Source organism: Aethina tumida, chromosome 4, assembly GCF_024364675.1.
Source record: "Aethina tumida isolate Nest 87 chromosome 4, icAetTumi1.1, whole genome shotgun sequence".
Classification (NCBI taxonomy): domain Eukaryota; kingdom Metazoa; phylum Arthropoda; class Insecta; order Coleoptera; family Nitidulidae; genus Aethina; species Aethina tumida.
Window position 1 is genome coordinate 25,873,222 of NC_065438.1, and position 17,912 is coordinate 25,891,133.

Genomic DNA, 17,912 nt, shown 5'->3' on the forward strand with positions numbered 1-17,912 from the left:
CATCTTAAACTTGGATAGCCTTTGATTTCATATATGACAATACATATATACTAAATGTTTTTACATATTTAACACATATTAGAGGTGTCAATTGAGTCTATAGTCCAAAATAATACATTTTGATAAGAGTTACTAAATATTTTCACATGTTAAATTTATGATGAGCCTATAGTCTATTAATTTACATTTTGACAATACAACTTATTTACATTTAGATCATTTTTTCATCTTGAACTCGTACTGATAATCTAAATTTGAAATAATTATATATTTGTTGCAAACTTTAACATATTTAAGCTCGTTTCCCGTTGGACTTTTTTTAGAATTTTTTTTAAGAAATCGACTTATTTGAAAGTGCATATCTGTATAAAAATACTTATTTACAATTAGATGTTATTACATATTTAACATATTATTAGAGGTGTCAATTGAGCCTGTAACTCAAAATTTTACATTTTAACAAGACTTACTTAAAATTAAAGATTTTTACATATTTTAACTTCTAATGCGCCTATTCTATATTTTCACATTTTCACAAAACAACTTATTTATACTTATTTATATTTATATAACAATACTTATTTACTGTTATATGTTTTTACATATTTAACACATATTAGTTGTGTAAGTTGAAATTATAGCCCAAAAACTTATTTACAATTAGACATCTTTGCATCTTAAACTTATGATGAGCCTATAGTTCATAATTTTACACATTGACATTACAACTTATTTATATTTAGTTTTTTTCACATTTTTTTAAATTATTTTGTCATATAATTTAATAATTTTCCGAAACTTATTTACAATTGGACATTTTTACATCTTAAACTTGTTATGGTCTTATAGCTTATATTTGAACATTTTGAGAAAACTTATTTAGAATTAGATATATTCAAACTCGGACTTGGATGGAAATTATAGTCAATTATTTTATATATAAACAACTTTACAATTAGATATTTTTATATCTTTAACTATTGAAAATATCAATGATTATAGCCCATAAAATTATAATTTGACAAACGTATTGACATTTAAACATTTTCACATTTTAAACTTTTATTTTCTAAACAAACTTTTCATTTTATACATTATTACTTTTTATTTTGTGTAAAAAATATAAATGTTTTATTCATTTTTCTGATGTATTTCCTATTTTATCCTATTTTCAATTTAATTTTTTTTTGTATGATTTTATATAGAAAAAAATATGTACATATTTTACATCATTAACTTATTAGTGTTTATATTTATATATTTTCACTTATTAAACTTATATTAATATATTTTATTTGGCAAAAAACTTTTTAATTTATTTATTGTACAAATTGTAATATATACAAATATTTTATTATTTTATGGACAAAATGTAAAATTCAATAGTTTTATCCTATTTCCAATTAGAGTTTGTTTGTCTTGAAAAAGAAAGAAAAGTAATTCTCAGATGTTAAACGAAAACAATTTTAACCTCTGGCCTTAATGACAGCTTTTAATTAAAAAAAAAGATGCACATTAACGACTCCACATCTATTAACATTTCAAATATTTCATTAATTATTCATATCTCGTCCAAAACTTTCATATTAATTACCCGCAACTGAATAAACAAATGCAGAAATCATTTCCAGCGCGAACTCGCATCACTAATGGCATTCGAAACGATGTTGGCTCGTGCAATTAACGTGGCAATCGCATATTATAATTAGCCATTGTAGAAATGGACAACGAACAACAATCCCCTGCAACCATCCTGTTTGTTTTCCAGCGGATTGAAATACAAGATGCAATTGATATCGGATGACCTCCGATGCGCTTAATACGTTCATCGTGAGTCCGTTTGCGGGAGGCTTCCGCTTCCTACCTAATCGTGCAGACACGCGAATCCTTTTACAGGTTTTGCGTTGTTTCAGAGGAGTGAGTGTGGAACTCAAGTTAAATTAAATTGGGTTAGATTAGGTTAAGTACTCTCAGATGAAGTCAAATACCGTCCAATTTCACCAGGGTATCCCCAAGTTAAATTGGGTATTGTCAGATTATTTTAGGTATTGCTATGTTAAATTACGAATTGTCAAGTTAAATTAGGTATTGTCAAAACATGTTAGATATTGTCAGAAAAGGTAAACTTTATTTAGATGAGATTAGATAACAATAGTTAATTTTAAGAAGAGTTTTAAAATACTAATAGAAACATATAAAATAAAAAGGCAATTATTAAATATAATTTAATTAGTTTTGGTAAAGGATAGAAAAAAGACAAATATTATAATTTTTAACTTTTATTTATATAGAAGTTACTGTTTCAAATGCTAATTCAAATATTTTAATTCGAAAACAGATTTTCAAATATAATTAATTAATTAATTAAAATTAGAATTAAAAATTTGATTCGTATAGAAAAAAGACAATTAATAATGCAAAGGAAGAATAAGATTCAAGCTAAAGTAATTTGAGTTAGATTAGGTTGAGTACTATCAAGTTGTTAGGTATTATTGTCAGATAAACATAAATAATATTTACTGTTTAGAATGCAAATGCAAATATTTTAAACCGAATACAGATTCTTAAACATAACATTTCTAAAATTAAAATAAACAATTATTAAATTAAATAAAATTAATTTTCTTCAGTTTGTCGTATAGAAAAATAATAATTAATAATGCAAAAGGCAGAATAGAATTCAGATAAAAGTAAATTAAGTTAGGTTAAGTTGAATACTGTCAAGTTAATTTAGGTATTATTGTCAATTTAGTATAGTTATCATCAAGTTAAGTTAAGAAAACTTAACTTAGACAAGGATACAATTAGTTAGTTTCAACTTAACATAAATAAAAGTTATTATTTAAAATACTTACAAATACAAATATTTTAAATAGAAAACAGATTGTATACATAGTTTTTCTAAAATTAAAATAAAAAGACAATTATAAAATTAAATTTAGTTGAGACAATTCGGGTAGAAAAATTAGTAAAGTAGGGGCAGAATAGAATTCAAGCAAAAATAAATTGAGTTAGAATAAGTTGAGTACGGTTAATTTAAGGTTTATTGTCAAATTAAGTTAGTTAAGTTAAATAAACTTAATTTAGACAATTTAGAGAAGTAACCAGTTCTTAATTACTACTGTTTAAAATTCTAATAAAACTATTTTAAATCGAAAAAAGAACTATAAAATAAAAAGACGTAGGTCTTAATTTAGACAAGATTAAGAAAGAATTATGCACATATCCATTACAAATATTTTAAATATAAAAAATACCTTTAAATATGGCTTTTCTAAAATTAAGATATAAAAATACTCTTGAGTCGATTTGTATTCAATCTAGAAAAAAGCTTAAGTTAAATGTGGTTAGTTTTGGTTAAGAGAAAGACACTGGACAAAATTAATTATAGCTAGAACGACAACTAAAAAGTCTGGGAATAACCTCTGAGATAAAATTTCCAAGTTTCGAAGAATCAAATGAAATGCCCAGTGATTAATCTAAAAGGTTAACTTATTTACAGGTGCAATTAAATCCGTACACAACATTAATAGATTGACGTGTTGATTTTACGTAATAGTGTAATAATTTCTCACTCCATTGATAATTTTTAATGATACCATCAATGTTCTTAAACAATTCTTATTCATTGAATTAGAACTAAATACTAGTAAATGTTCAGAATTACAATTCCAACGCGGCAAATTGTTATTAAACTAATTATAACCTGCGGTAGGTAGGTATTGTATAACTTACTAATGAATTAACAATTATCTTCTAATAATAGTTTAGTAAAACGCACTTTATCGTATTTGAAATGAAATTAAATGAAAAACGGAAGGTCGAGTTTTATAGTGAGTAATTAAATCGCAAAATTATTTTTTATTCAAAACAACAATTTGTTTTACCAATAAATTTTAAATAGCAAATCGTAAAAACAATTTGGATGATTACAACTTTCCTTCGAATGAAAAGCATTAGTAATCGAATTTTATCACGGTGGTCATACTAAATTAGTTTATGATGAAGATGAAAGTTATAGCCGCTGGTGTGAGGTCTATGTGCATTTTCATTATTAAAATATTTTCTAAGCGTTGCGAAATTGTTGAATAGACTTTACAATTGCTTAATTACTGACAACAAGTGGAGCACACTCTAATGAATATTATACATACTTCATTCATTTATGAATTACACTGCGGTTACAACCTTGGGTGATGTTAATTAAAAATTTCAGTTTTTAAAATTGCATAAAATTAATCACCTCTCATACAGCCAATTGTTAAAACTTTCTGCCTTGATTGATTTTGCCGAATCATCAAGATTATTATAAATACAAAGTGTATCCATTAATAAAAGTCCTTTTGAGACAATTTCAATGGTAATTCATATAAGGCTTGGCAGCTTTAAAATATGAACGGCTTCGAAACTGATCAAAAACATTGTCTTAAATCTAAACCAGTGATAATTTTAAATTGCCAGTTGCTGAGAGTTAACAAAACAAAAAATTTAAGTGAAAGTTATTTTTGATAATCGTACAATCCAAATCATAATGTTGGTATAATGGATTACAATGGTCCGTTGTTAATAATAATGATTTGAAAGCTAGTTAGGTTAATAAAAAATAATGCATTGATTATCACAGGTGCCTTCTGAACAATAAGTGCTTCCGTGATTTGATCAATAAGGTCGGATTTTAGTCAACACGTTCAATGAGAGTAAGATCTGAGATGATCACGATCAATGCAAATACAAAGCGCAAGGTTAATTAGCCGAAGGATATGAAAATAATGGAGATAATGAATAAATATTGGCACGATATAAATTTCTTAAGAATACCATTATTATTCACTATGGTTCATTAAATTAGTATTTATATAGAAATCTTAACAGAATAAATCAAATGTGTGTAATCTTTCTCAAAATTATTATCAATTATTATTTTTGTTATAAATTATTTTTAATATATTTAAAAAAGTAGATGTAAGTGAGCAATATAAAACATTAAAAATAGTTTAAATCTTTAATATTTAAGTTAAAATATATTTCTGTTTATTTATATGTTACATTTTAAAGTGAAAAGAAGGTGATAAAATAAAAAAATAATTACTTTCTTGTTGTTGTTAAATAGTTATTTTTCAGTGAGTTTTACTTTGTGTTTTAAATAAGCAAAAAAAACATTTTAAAATGATTATATTTCTGTTAAAGTAGAAAAACATCATTAATGTTATTTATTAACATTAGTAGAAATATTTTTATAGTAATTAGTTGTCTGAATTAAATATCAACCTGCCTCAAGATGTTGAAAGTAATAATTCTAGTCTAAGTCTAAGATTTAAAATTTTATAGTTTGTCCACGTACATTAGTGTTCAAGAAAAGTTTTCTTATAAATTAATGTCTACTATGATTTTTTTAAATTTTTATTTATTTATTAATTTGTGAACCCACTTATACATTAAGGTTTGTGATTCTTTTGTAGCACACTGTATTTAGTACTTTTAGTTATGTTAAACAAATATTTTTAAAATAAATTATGTAATAAATTATATAACGATCTCGTAACAAAATAAAATTTTATATTTTCCGTTAAATTCATTAACAAAAATTAAAATAATAATTAAATAAATTATTAGAATTTAAGTTGTTAAAGACATAATATAGGAATAAAAATGTTTATTGATTCTTTTATTTTTTCCGTAGTTTCTCTAACAAATTTAATTTAACTAGAAAATTGGTCTACTATTTCATACAAAAATATTACATTACATCACGAGACTAAATAAAAATAATCTAATAAGATTATGTTCTTAAGCTTAAATTTCCTGCATTAAATCTTATGCATCTTAACAGGTAATATAAAAATAAAATTGTTTATTGGTGCTTTTATTTTTTTCGTAAATTATCAAACAAATTTCAATTGAATTAAAAAACTAGTACACTTTCATTCTACATTATTATTATACTACATCAAAAGAATTACATTCATCTTTAAGCTTAAATGTCCTGTTTATATATCTTAAACTTAAACTGTAATTTAACTAAAATTTATGTACAAGTTGTGTTATCTTTAATTCTAAATAAATTGTCAATATCTTTACATTTTGAAAAAATTTGTTTACAATTAGACTTATTTTTTTTATACTTGTTTTGACACCTATATTCTGTAAGTACATTTCGGCATAAATTATTTATGATCAAATATTCTCATATGCTTAACTCGTACTGAAAGTCTGAATTTGAGACTATAATCAATAATTTTATATTTTAACAAAAATGTTTAATCATTTTTGCATTTTAAACTTGTCATAAGTATATAGTTCATAACTTAGTATCTTGACAAAACTTATTACAATTAAATGTTACATAATTTAAACTTCTGTGGAGAGAATATCTCATGATTTTATATTTATCAAAACTTATCTACAATTAGACATTTTCACATTCTTAACTTATAATGAATTTGAAGCTTACATTATATTTCGTCGAAACTTATTTACAATGAGACATTTTAAACTTGTATAATCTTACATTTTAGAACTAATAAATAATTGAAGGTTCTCATATCCTTTACTCGTACTGATAGTTTCAATTTCAGACTAGAGTTAATAAGTTTGTATTTAAAAAAAAAAATTACTTACATTTAAACGTTTTTACCTCTTAAACGTGTCTTAATACTATACTGAAAATCTTTTATTGGACTACAGCCTATGATTTTATATTTATCAGAATTTATTTAGAGTAGACATGTTCACATCTTTGACTTATATTGACAAAACTATATTCACATACATTTAGACTTTTTCTCATATTAAACTTGTGATGGGACTTATAGTAATTATATTTAAATGTTTTCATATCGTTAACTCGTACTGAAAGTTTCAATTTGGGACTAGAGTAAATAAGTTCATATTTTAACAAAATTTACTTACATTTACATCTTAAACTTGTCATAAGATTATAGTTCCTAATTTTACATTTTGACAATAATATTTACAATTTTATGTTTCACATTTTAGACTTGTATTGACCTATAACCTGTGATTTTATATTTATCAAAATTTATTTGCAATAAATCGTTTAACACATAGAAAGAAATAAGACTCAATTTAAGACTATAGACAATCTTTTTATATTTTGGCAAAACTGAATTACACTAAGAATTTTTCACATGTTAAATTTGTGATGAGACTTGTGATGTGTCGATAATCTTACATTTAGGAAAACATATTTTTATTAAATCTTCTCACATTTTTAACTTTTATTGAATGTCTCAATTTCAGACTGTCCTGAGATTATAGTTCATAACTTTACATTTTCTCAATAATGTTTATAATTATGTTTTTCACATTTTAAAATTGTATTGAAAATAAAGCTCATAATGTTATAATTACCAACATTATTTAAAACTTATTTAACTTATAACGAAACGCTTGTGTATAGTATAGTTAATTTATGAAAACTCGTTTACAATTAAACATTTTCACACTCAAAATATCAATATCAAAATATTTTTTAAGTTTAAATTTCTTGGAATCAATGACAATGTATCTAAATTTACTTGGCGGTCATCGTCCTGTGAAAGTCCTGTTTAGTATTCAGATATTCAAAAATAACGACAATTGAATATTTTGTAAGTAAATAAGTTACAAACAAGATAATCACGTAACAAATGCAATAGTTTGTCCTACGTCGTCCTATAAATTAAATCGGAAATCTATTTAAACAATTTTATACACGTAACAATCATATACCAAATCAATTAGCATCTCGTGGCTAGTTAATCAATGCCAAACTACAGATATGTTTATACAAAATGCTAATTAGCGCTATTGATATAATTCGTGTTTCGAATACCTGAATCGAATCTTGTACGGATTCAGTCACAGAATCGACAGTATCGTTTATGAAATGTGTGATGGTGCCAGTGGTTCCAGAGTGTGTTCGGATATAATTGCAAAGTTCAAAGTGATTTAATGAGTGTGGGGAGTAAAGGACACAGATGTGTCCGATTTTCTTGGGTGAGAACATTTTTACTGTCGGTTTTATTCGAGATTCACTTAAAAATGTCAGTTGGTGTTTAAAAAAATTGCACAAACTTGAAATGTCATCAGGCTTCCTGATCCATTATAAATTTTATTATAAAATTGTTCACACGAATAAAGGTTAATAACAATCTTCTAAAGTTTAGTGACAAAATAAAAAGTAATAATTGTTAGAATTGAAGCTAAATGAGAGTGCACTATAAAAAAGTCTAATGTAAGTGAAATTTACAGGATACAATTTTTATTAATATATTTTTTTTGTAAACTTAATGGATGGATATCATTTAATAAAAAACTTTCGAGAATAATTAATTAGTCTATAAAAGAAGTGATACAGGAAAATAAAACATTGAAAATAAATAATAAATTAATAGAGGGATTTTACACACCAGCTTGACGCATATAACTATTACTAATTATTATTTATGATAAATTTCCTGGATGCAATTTCTATTAAAATAATCTTATTTCAAACTGCGTACTTATTTAGCCTTAGAAAAACATTCTCACAAAAAGTAAAATAATATTAAATGAATGTTCTAACGGTTCGAATATAAAACATGATTATTGCTGCACAATCTTTTGACTTTGCACCGATACACGAGCGATTAGAGAAACAAATTACAAAGTTCCGCATATCCATAAATATACGTTTATGGTGAAATGCAAATGTCGGCAAACAAATTATTTGATGGGTATCTTCCCATAAACATTTGACAGTCTCGTACGCGAGTATCACGGCCACTAGTAGATTGTAATTTTCTCGAGTGTTTATCGTCAAAATGGATCTGTGCACCGATACGCAGTATTATTATTCTGTTTGTGACAGTCCGCGTTCCAGCCGACGATAAATTAAAATTTGCCTCTCGGAAAGGAAAACTGTATCGGGAACGGCGAACGCTAGAATGTTTATCCTTCAATCTTTGGTATTTTATACGTGGCGACATGGATAAATCTACGTTTTCCAATAAACGTGGAGAAATGAGATGTTTCTGGTATGTGGTTGTTTAAAACCATGTCTTAAAAGCGTTCGAACGTTAACGTATTTTATGACTTGCATGTACTTTGTTGTAAACTGACGTTTTTGCGACGGACCTAAGAAAACTGTCTAGAGCTTAATTACCGCATTTTGATATATCTACAAATAAGAACTAATTTATTTGAAAATTAGAATTGAATATGAAGAATAACTTAAATGACGGACTACATCTCGAAAATGGTTAGTAGAATTAATATGATATTTCGAGGACTTGTATATCTCAAAATTAACCACTTTTCTGACTAATTGACTATAAAATTTGGAGGACTTATACACCTTAAAATTGACCACTCCCCTGTATATAATTAGTTTTCTTCTCATTATCTGTCTTCGACTTCGTATTATCAATTTTAATATTTATAGCTAAAACAATCTAAATCTTAATCCATTTTTAAATGACTTATGCTGTAAGGGTGATAAAGTTACCATTTTTTACAGGTTTTTTTTATTAAATAAGAATACTATTTTTTATAGGAAGTTTTGTATTCAATATCCGAAATATCGGGACTTATTATTAAATGAAAAGTATTTACTCAACTTCTTTTATTTATTATCCGAATAATAATTCAAATGATAGAACATGAAAAATATATACTCAATAATAATTTACGGGGTGGCCCACGACATTCTATACAGACGAAATCTCGAAAATGTTTAGTAGAATGAATATGAAATTTGGAGAACAAAGAACTTAAATATTTTAAAACTAAACAGTCTAAATATTAATCCACTTTTAAATGACTTATACTGTCAGGAATATATGGGGTGGCCCACCACCATACAGACCATATCTCGAAAATGATTAGTAAAATCAATATGAAATATGGAGGATTTATACACCTTAAAATGGACCACTCCTCTATATAATTAGTAATCTTCTCATTAAAAATCTTCAACATTGTATTATTAACATAAATATTTTTAAATGAAACGATCTAAATATTAATCCATTTTTAAATGACTTATACTGTAAGAATGACAAGGATAACATTTTTTATAAGTTTTCTATTAAATAAGGATATAATTTTCTTATAGAAAGTTTTATGTTAAATATTCAAAATATTGGAACTTAATATTATTAAATGCATTTACTCATCTTTTTTTATTTATGATCTGACTTTAAAGAATAATAGCTCAAATGATAGACAATCAAAAGTATATGCTCAATAATAATACACCTTAAAATGGACCACTCCTGTATATAACTAGTTTTCTTCAAAATCTTATTATTAACATAAATATTATTAAATAAAAAATCTAAATATTAATGCAATTTTAAATTATTTATGTTCTAATGATGACAAGGATACAATGTTTATAGTTTTTCTATTAAATAAGGAAACCATTTTCTTAAACAAAATTGTGTGATGAATGGTCAAAATATTGGGATTTACTATTATTAAATGAAAAGTACTTACTCAACTTCTTTTATTTATTATCCGACTTTAATGGATAGTAGCTCAAATGATAGAGAATGAAATGTATATACTCAATAATAATATACGGGGTAACCCATATTCACACATTCTGTACAGATAATATCTCGAAAATATTTGGTAGAATGAATAAGAAATTTAAACACCTTAAAATGGACCACTCCTCTGTATAACTATTTTTTTCTGATTATATCTTCTAAAAAATCTAAATATTAATCCATTTTTAAATGACTTACACTGTTAGGATAACAAGTATACCATTTTTAAAGTTTGTCTATTAAATAAGTATACCATTTTATTATAGAAAGTTTTATGTTAAATATCCGAAATATTGGGACTAAATATTATTAAATGAAAACTATTTTCTCACCTTCTTTTACTTATGAATAAATAGCGCGAATGATAGAGAATAAAAAGTATGTACTCAATAATAATATAAGGGGTGGCCCACCACAATCTGTACAGACCATATCTCGAAAACGGTCAGTAAAATCAATATGAAATTTGGAGAATTTATACACCTTAAAATGGACCACTCCTCTATATAACTAGTTTTCTTCTCATTATCTATCTTCAAAATCTTATTATTAACATAAATATTATTAAATAAAACAATCTAAATATTAATGTGATTTTAAATTATTTATGCTGTAATGATGACAAGGATACGATGTTTATAGTTTTTCTATTAAATAAGGACACCATTTTCTTAAACAAAATTGTGTGTTAAATGTCCAAAATAACCCATATTATCTCGAAAATACTTGGTAGAATGAATAAGAAATTTGGAGGACTTAAACAGTTTAAAATGGACCACTCCTCTGTATAACTATTTTTTCTCATTATATCTTCGACATTGTATTAGCCACTTTAACATTTATAAACGAAACACTCTAATATTAATCCATTTTAGGATGACTATGATACTATTTGTTTCTGGAGGGTTTTCTATTAAATATTCAAAATATTAATTAATAATTAATATTCTTAAATGAAAAATATTTACACAACTGTTAAATATCTGAGATATTTGAACCTAATATTATTAAATAAAGAAAATCTTCTCAACTCCTTTTAAGGATAAAAAATATATACACAACAAAATTCTATATAAGCAATCTCTCGAAAATGGTTAGAATGTACACTAGTTCTCTGTATAATTGTAAATTTTCTATTTATCTGTCTTAAACATAGTATTGTCAAATTTAAATTTTTAAATAGAACAATAAATATTAAGGCATTTTTATATGGATTATTATGTGAGCACCAGTACTATTATTAGTTTTTAGTTTTAGTTTTCTGTTAAATATTCGAGATGTTAAAACTTAAATATTATTGAATAAAAATGTATGTATTGTACTTCTCAACTAAAGCTAAAAAAATAAAAATTAAAAATATATACATCCTCAATAATAATATCGGTGATTATGGGATATTAATGAACCACGTACGTTTAACAACTGTATGTATTAATTTTAATACCTCAAAGTTTCATTTTTAATAAACAATATCTCAGAGTTTTCTAAAATAATTTAGAAATGACTATTTATAATTTGAAATTTATAATTAAAAATTAAAATTTACACGCCAACATACTCGTTTACTTAAGCATCCACTTAAAACTTTCGCCTACAAATTCCGAAAAAATTGAAGAAAACTAAACGTTTTCCATAATAACATGATATTAAACAAAAAAATAATGCTAACAATTTCCAAGAAACACTTTTCACAAGTGCAAGTACATACGATCGCTTGTCCGTGTTCAATAAACCTATGCATTTTCAACAGATGCAAAATGTGCATAATAAAACCATCCAAATTACGGTATGAGCTTGCATTTTAGCCGAACATTGTTTCATTAACCGCTTTCACCATTTTCAGTATTGCATCTGTCGCAATTTTTATACAGGTCGGCTGTTATTACAATACTCGTTAATTCCGATATTTTGATAAGGCCATCGATATGGCATAGTGGTTTTGCTTGTACTCTGACACAGGGGCGGATCTCGGACGGGCTTAATGAGATTTTAGTCACGAGCCGCGAGTTTTTCGAGATGAAATTGAGCAACCTGCATTTAAATATTATGCATATTATCCTTGGGAAATGTTTTTGATTCGTTGAAATTTGAAGAAATGGCTTTTCGATTCGCTTACGAAATTTGTTTACTTACGATTATATACTATGTTGAAATGATATGTAATATAAACTCCATATCCAAGAACTCGATCAAAATCAATAAACAAATATTTGGGTCATTAAAAAATTAACAACAAACACATTTATTTATAAATAACTGTATATACCTATATGTATATTGTCACGCATGTTATTTTACTATTCAAATAAATTTAGTGATGTGAAATATTTAATTATATTCTGGTTTAATTTAAATTAAAATATACTCAGTGGCCAACTCATTAGACCAACGTCGATTGTCTGGTTCATCGTGGAAGTCCAACTCATTATTAGTTTTTAAAAAATACATTCTGTATTGTGTATGTACTTGTACTTATAATTTAATTCTATATGAAATTTGTTATAGATTTAGAACAAACGAGTACCTTTCAGTTTAAGTTATAAACTCATTTAATAGACTGCATCATGAAAGTGTCGGAAAAGACAGGAATTTAATATATAATGCGGATAATAGCATGTACAATAATAGTATTAGAAGATAAGGATACGGTTTTAGTGAGAGTTTATGTAACTATTCTTTTAATACTATTATAGTTACAAGTAAATTTATAAAAGGAAACTGTATTATTTCCTGGACAAATATGCTTAATGGAGACAATAACATTAATTTATATTAAATTGTATTGCCAAATTGAGAAAGTGTTTCACACCATTATTATGATTATATACATTGTAAGTGTTAGGAAAGGATTATGGCCTCAAGAACACACACACATACACAAAACTAAGTCCTACTTTGTATGGTCCAGAGCGGGTGATGGAAACAACCTTAAATTATTGCATATATGCACTCTCAAATTATTATTTTTAATTTTTATAAGAGGGAAAATATGGGTACAAACAAATGATACGTGTCATATTTTTGCCATATATCTATACTAATATTTAGAAATCCAACACTATTATATTTATTTATAATAGGATCTATTTTATATAAAATTGTTCATTATATAATAATAAATAATATATTAAGTTTAATATTTCTTAGATAACAATTTTATGTATACTATGAATATAATAGAAATATTTAATTAATATCATTTATATTATAATATGTTAAATTGTCAAAATTTTACAATATTTTCATTAAATGTATTGAGATTAATTCAAATAATTTATATGCACACATTTGCGTGTGATTAAAATGAGACACCTTGAGCAATTAAATTTATTGTTTGGCTTTTAAAACCTATTTTATTACACTGAAGTAAGTCTCCCGTTATTATTACTAACGATTTAAAAGTCCTAATTCTAAATTACTTCTAAAGTAGGACAAACATAAAAAAATTAAATTGAAAGGAAGAAATAATACTAATTTTATACGATGAACTTGTAGATAAATACTTAATTTGTCATACCATTAACATATAATAATATATATTAAAACTAATCTTTTAAATGTATTAAATGAATTTGTTTATAACTAATGACTAAGAAATTTAAAGAAAACTAATATTTAATTATTTAAATATTTCGTATGCTTATTACTATTAAAAATGTTTATAGTATAAAAAAGAAAAAATATCTTTTAAATTCCTTTCAAATATAATAAATTTTAAATACATATTTTATGTATCAGATATGTATTAAAAAAGTAAAATTAAAATATATTTTTTTTTTTCAAACAATAAAATTTAATTTTAAACATCTCTCAATAGTTTTGATGAATTTTTACAAAACTAATGACTATGAATTTTTTTAAATTAAGCTAACATTTTTTAAATTTCTTTTAAATTTAATAAAATTTGAGTATTATTTTTAGTAATTATTTTAAAAAAATAAAATCTATAAATTATTTCTTATTTATAAATATTATATTATAAGAATTGTATTTATTTTCAAAATATAATTTTAAGTATCTTAAAATTTTGATAAAACCAATTAAATGTTTTTTTTTAACTAACTTTTTAAATAAAACTAATATTTAATTAATTAAATATTTCATATATAAATAAGATTTAAATATATAAATACATTCTTATTATTAAAAAATATTTATGGTAGAAAAAAGTAAAAAAAATCTTTCCTTTCCTGAATTCTATTCAAATTTATTAAATTTTAAATGTTTTATGTATCAGAAATTTTTTTAATACAATAAATAATGTTTATAAATAAATTATAGTTGTAAACATTATCTATAAATATCTAATATTTTTTATAAAACATGTTAAATGAATTTTTTAAAAACTGATGACCAAAATTTTTTTTAAGTAAAATTAATATTAAATTATTTAAATATTTCATATGTATGATTTTAATTAAAAATTTAAGTAGTTTCCTATGTACAAATATCATTATTTTTAAAATTATTGTTTATAGAATAAAAAATTGTTTCTTTTAAATTTGATTTATGAATTTTAAATACATATTTTATGTGTCAGAAATTTATTTAAAACAATAAAATCTATAAATTATTATCTTATTTATAAATATAATACAATATTTTCAAACAATAAAATTAAATTTTAAGCATCTTACAATAATTTTGATAAGACATATTAAATGATTTTTTTAATTTAAATACATATTTTAACATAAGCTATAAAAAATTAAATATTTTATTTAAAAGAAATAAATGTAAAAAAAATTATACGTAATTTTATTTTTACAAATATTGTAATGTAATACAAAATTTAGTTTGCTTTTCGAAGAAGTTTGAAATTAATAACTAAACTTATTTAAAATAAAAATGTTTTTAAATGTTTTTTTTTTATTATGAACTGTAAAATATTTGTGTCTCAATTATTTTAATTATTAAATATTTTAATTATTAATTAATTCTGAAAAATGGATTTCTTCAGTTTTTCTCATATATTTAAAAGAGGAAGAAATTAAGATATTACTTATTTATATATGTATCAACATTAAATACATAAATAAGAAATTATTAAATTAGAAAGGAAGTTTTTATTAAAATTATAATGTTAATAAGTATATATTTTATTTTACCTAAAAACAGTTCAGAGTAAATTAGTTTGTTAGCGAAATCCTAATCCTTATTAACTGCTAGACGGCTAATAATTAATGGCAATTAATTTAATTACAATTTCAATAGTCTCTTAACACACAAAACCGGTATAGTTTAAATTATTTATTTACTAGTTTGCTCCGTGCAATTGTGGCGTGTAATGATTTGATTCAGTACTAAATGGTTTTAGTTTTCACGCACCATTATTAATCAATTTGTTCACTGTTTCGTTAAATCGACAGACACAATTAATGTGGCCGGTAAATAACAGTGTTATTTATAAGCCATTATCAGTAAACGGGTGGGTGTCGTTTAAAATGTTAAATGTTTTTAAATATACATCGGGTCCGGGTGCTTGGGTGTTATGTTGCGGCTAAACACAATAATTATTGCATTATCACGGCCCCGAGCGCAACACCGTAGTGCTTTGACCCCGTACCCTCCGCGGCAAAACGCAACAAAATGTCGCGACAGTCCATTCCTTCCACTTCTTGCAGAGGTATCTGAACGGTTATATATGCACATAACACCGATGTTATGTTCCGAGAAACTGGCTTCTGAATGTCGCCCACATACGTATGTTTATGTACGTATGCGTTTTTTGCCATCGACATTTTATAATGCACGGGGGTCATTTACTTTGTGGAAAGTCAAAATAAAATACATACAATATTTTATCGTTCGCTTGTTCATAAACATATTTTAAATGTAAACGCACTGGGAATATCGTAAAGTTTAACTTTATGTGATTTTAGTACGTGCATGGAATTTGTTTTCAAATAAACAATACAAATGTTGTTGCTTAATTAAAATTTAAATACTTTCTGCTTAGGTTAGTTAATTTAGGAATTTTAAAAAAAAATCTTCTGTATTATTGGTTATTATTCGTTTAATAAAACCTTTTAAAGGATCATGAATTTTTTTAAATAAAACCAACATTTAATTAATTTTTAATTAAAAATGTAAATATATAGATAGTTTCTTATGTACAAAAACAAAACTACAAATAATTTAAATATTTTATGTATAAGAAATTAATTAAGAGATAAAATACAATATGTAAATTATTTTTTATTTACATATATTATAATAGGAAAATTGATTTTATTTTCACAAGGAAATTTTTAAATAAAATATATTTTTAATTATTTATAATATCATCTGTATGCATTAAATATTTTGGATGTGTCAAAAATTTTAAATGAATAATTTTTATGAATTTTGGAATTTAAAAAAATCATCTGGATTATTGGTTATTATTCATTTGATTATAATGAAAATAAAAAAAAATTAATTAATTTTTTTCCATTTTTGTCATTAATTCTTAAAAAACCATATATATACATTAGGTAGAGAGAGACTTGACTGCTCCTGGAAGAAGTATTTCCAGTCCAAACAAAATAAAGCTGACAAAGAGATTATTTTAATTTAAAACATTAATTGCCACAAACCACTTTTGATACATCTGTCCCTTTCTGAATTATCTACGAAAAGCGACATTAAGCATGTTTCTAAAAACGAGGTAAAATCTTTTTTATTTGATAAACGAAACAATTTTCCACAAAGATGTACAACTTTTTTTAATAGAAATCATAATCAATTTTACTAAATAAATAAAAAAAAAAACTTTTTTTGACTATAGTTCATCTTGATACATTTCGAAATATTTATATTATCGTCTGTAGAACATCTAGAAAATTGTTGTTAAAATATTTTAAACAATATCACATTCAATTTAGAATGAAAGAAATTCAGGACATATACTTCTATTAAATTTTTATTAGTAATTAATATTCCATTTGATATTTTTTCTGAAAAATTAATTAACATACATTAAATTAGGTTTAGGAAATATCAAAAGTGACAAATAACAGTTTTAAAATAAAATAAAATAAATTAAAATCTTAATAAATATGTAAATATAATATTTTATTGTCAATAATTTTATATTTAATTAATCTATTAAGAATTACTTCAGGTAACTTAAAATAATTGTGGAAAATTACGTAATTTTAATATTATATTACATTTCATTTAGCAATTATTTTATATTAACTATTTATCCCTTTATACATATCTAATTGTTATTATTATTGGATTGGGCTTAACAATCTTTTTATAGTCAAGTATTTATAAAATAAAAACAACATAAATTTCAAATACTTATAGATTTTAATACACAATAAAAAATTATGTCATTCTAATATTAAATTATATTTCAATTAATAATTATTTTGATATTAACTCTTT

The 17,912-nt window shown here is 24.0% G+C and overlaps 1 protein-coding gene across 5 annotated transcripts in view; it reads left to right on the top strand.

Annotated features, from left to right (window-relative positions):
* LOC109596057 (storkhead-box protein 2) overlaps positions 1 to 17,912 on the top strand; it is a 152,486-nt gene that overhangs the window by 86,871 nt on the left and 47,703 nt on the right. For 3 of the 5 annotated variants that reach the window (XM_049966651.1, XM_049966652.1, XM_049966654.1), the window contains exon 1: positions 7,889 to 7,998. The exons of the other annotated variants lie outside the window; for them this stretch is intronic. In XM_049966651.1, coding sequence (XP_049822608.1) covers positions 7,954 to 7,998 — 45 coding nt within the window. In that variant the 5' untranslated portion in view covers positions 7,889 to 7,953. Of the gene's footprint in view, positions 1 to 7,888; positions 7,999 to 17,912 lie in introns of those variants that run through there. 5 annotated transcript variants of the gene reach the window in all.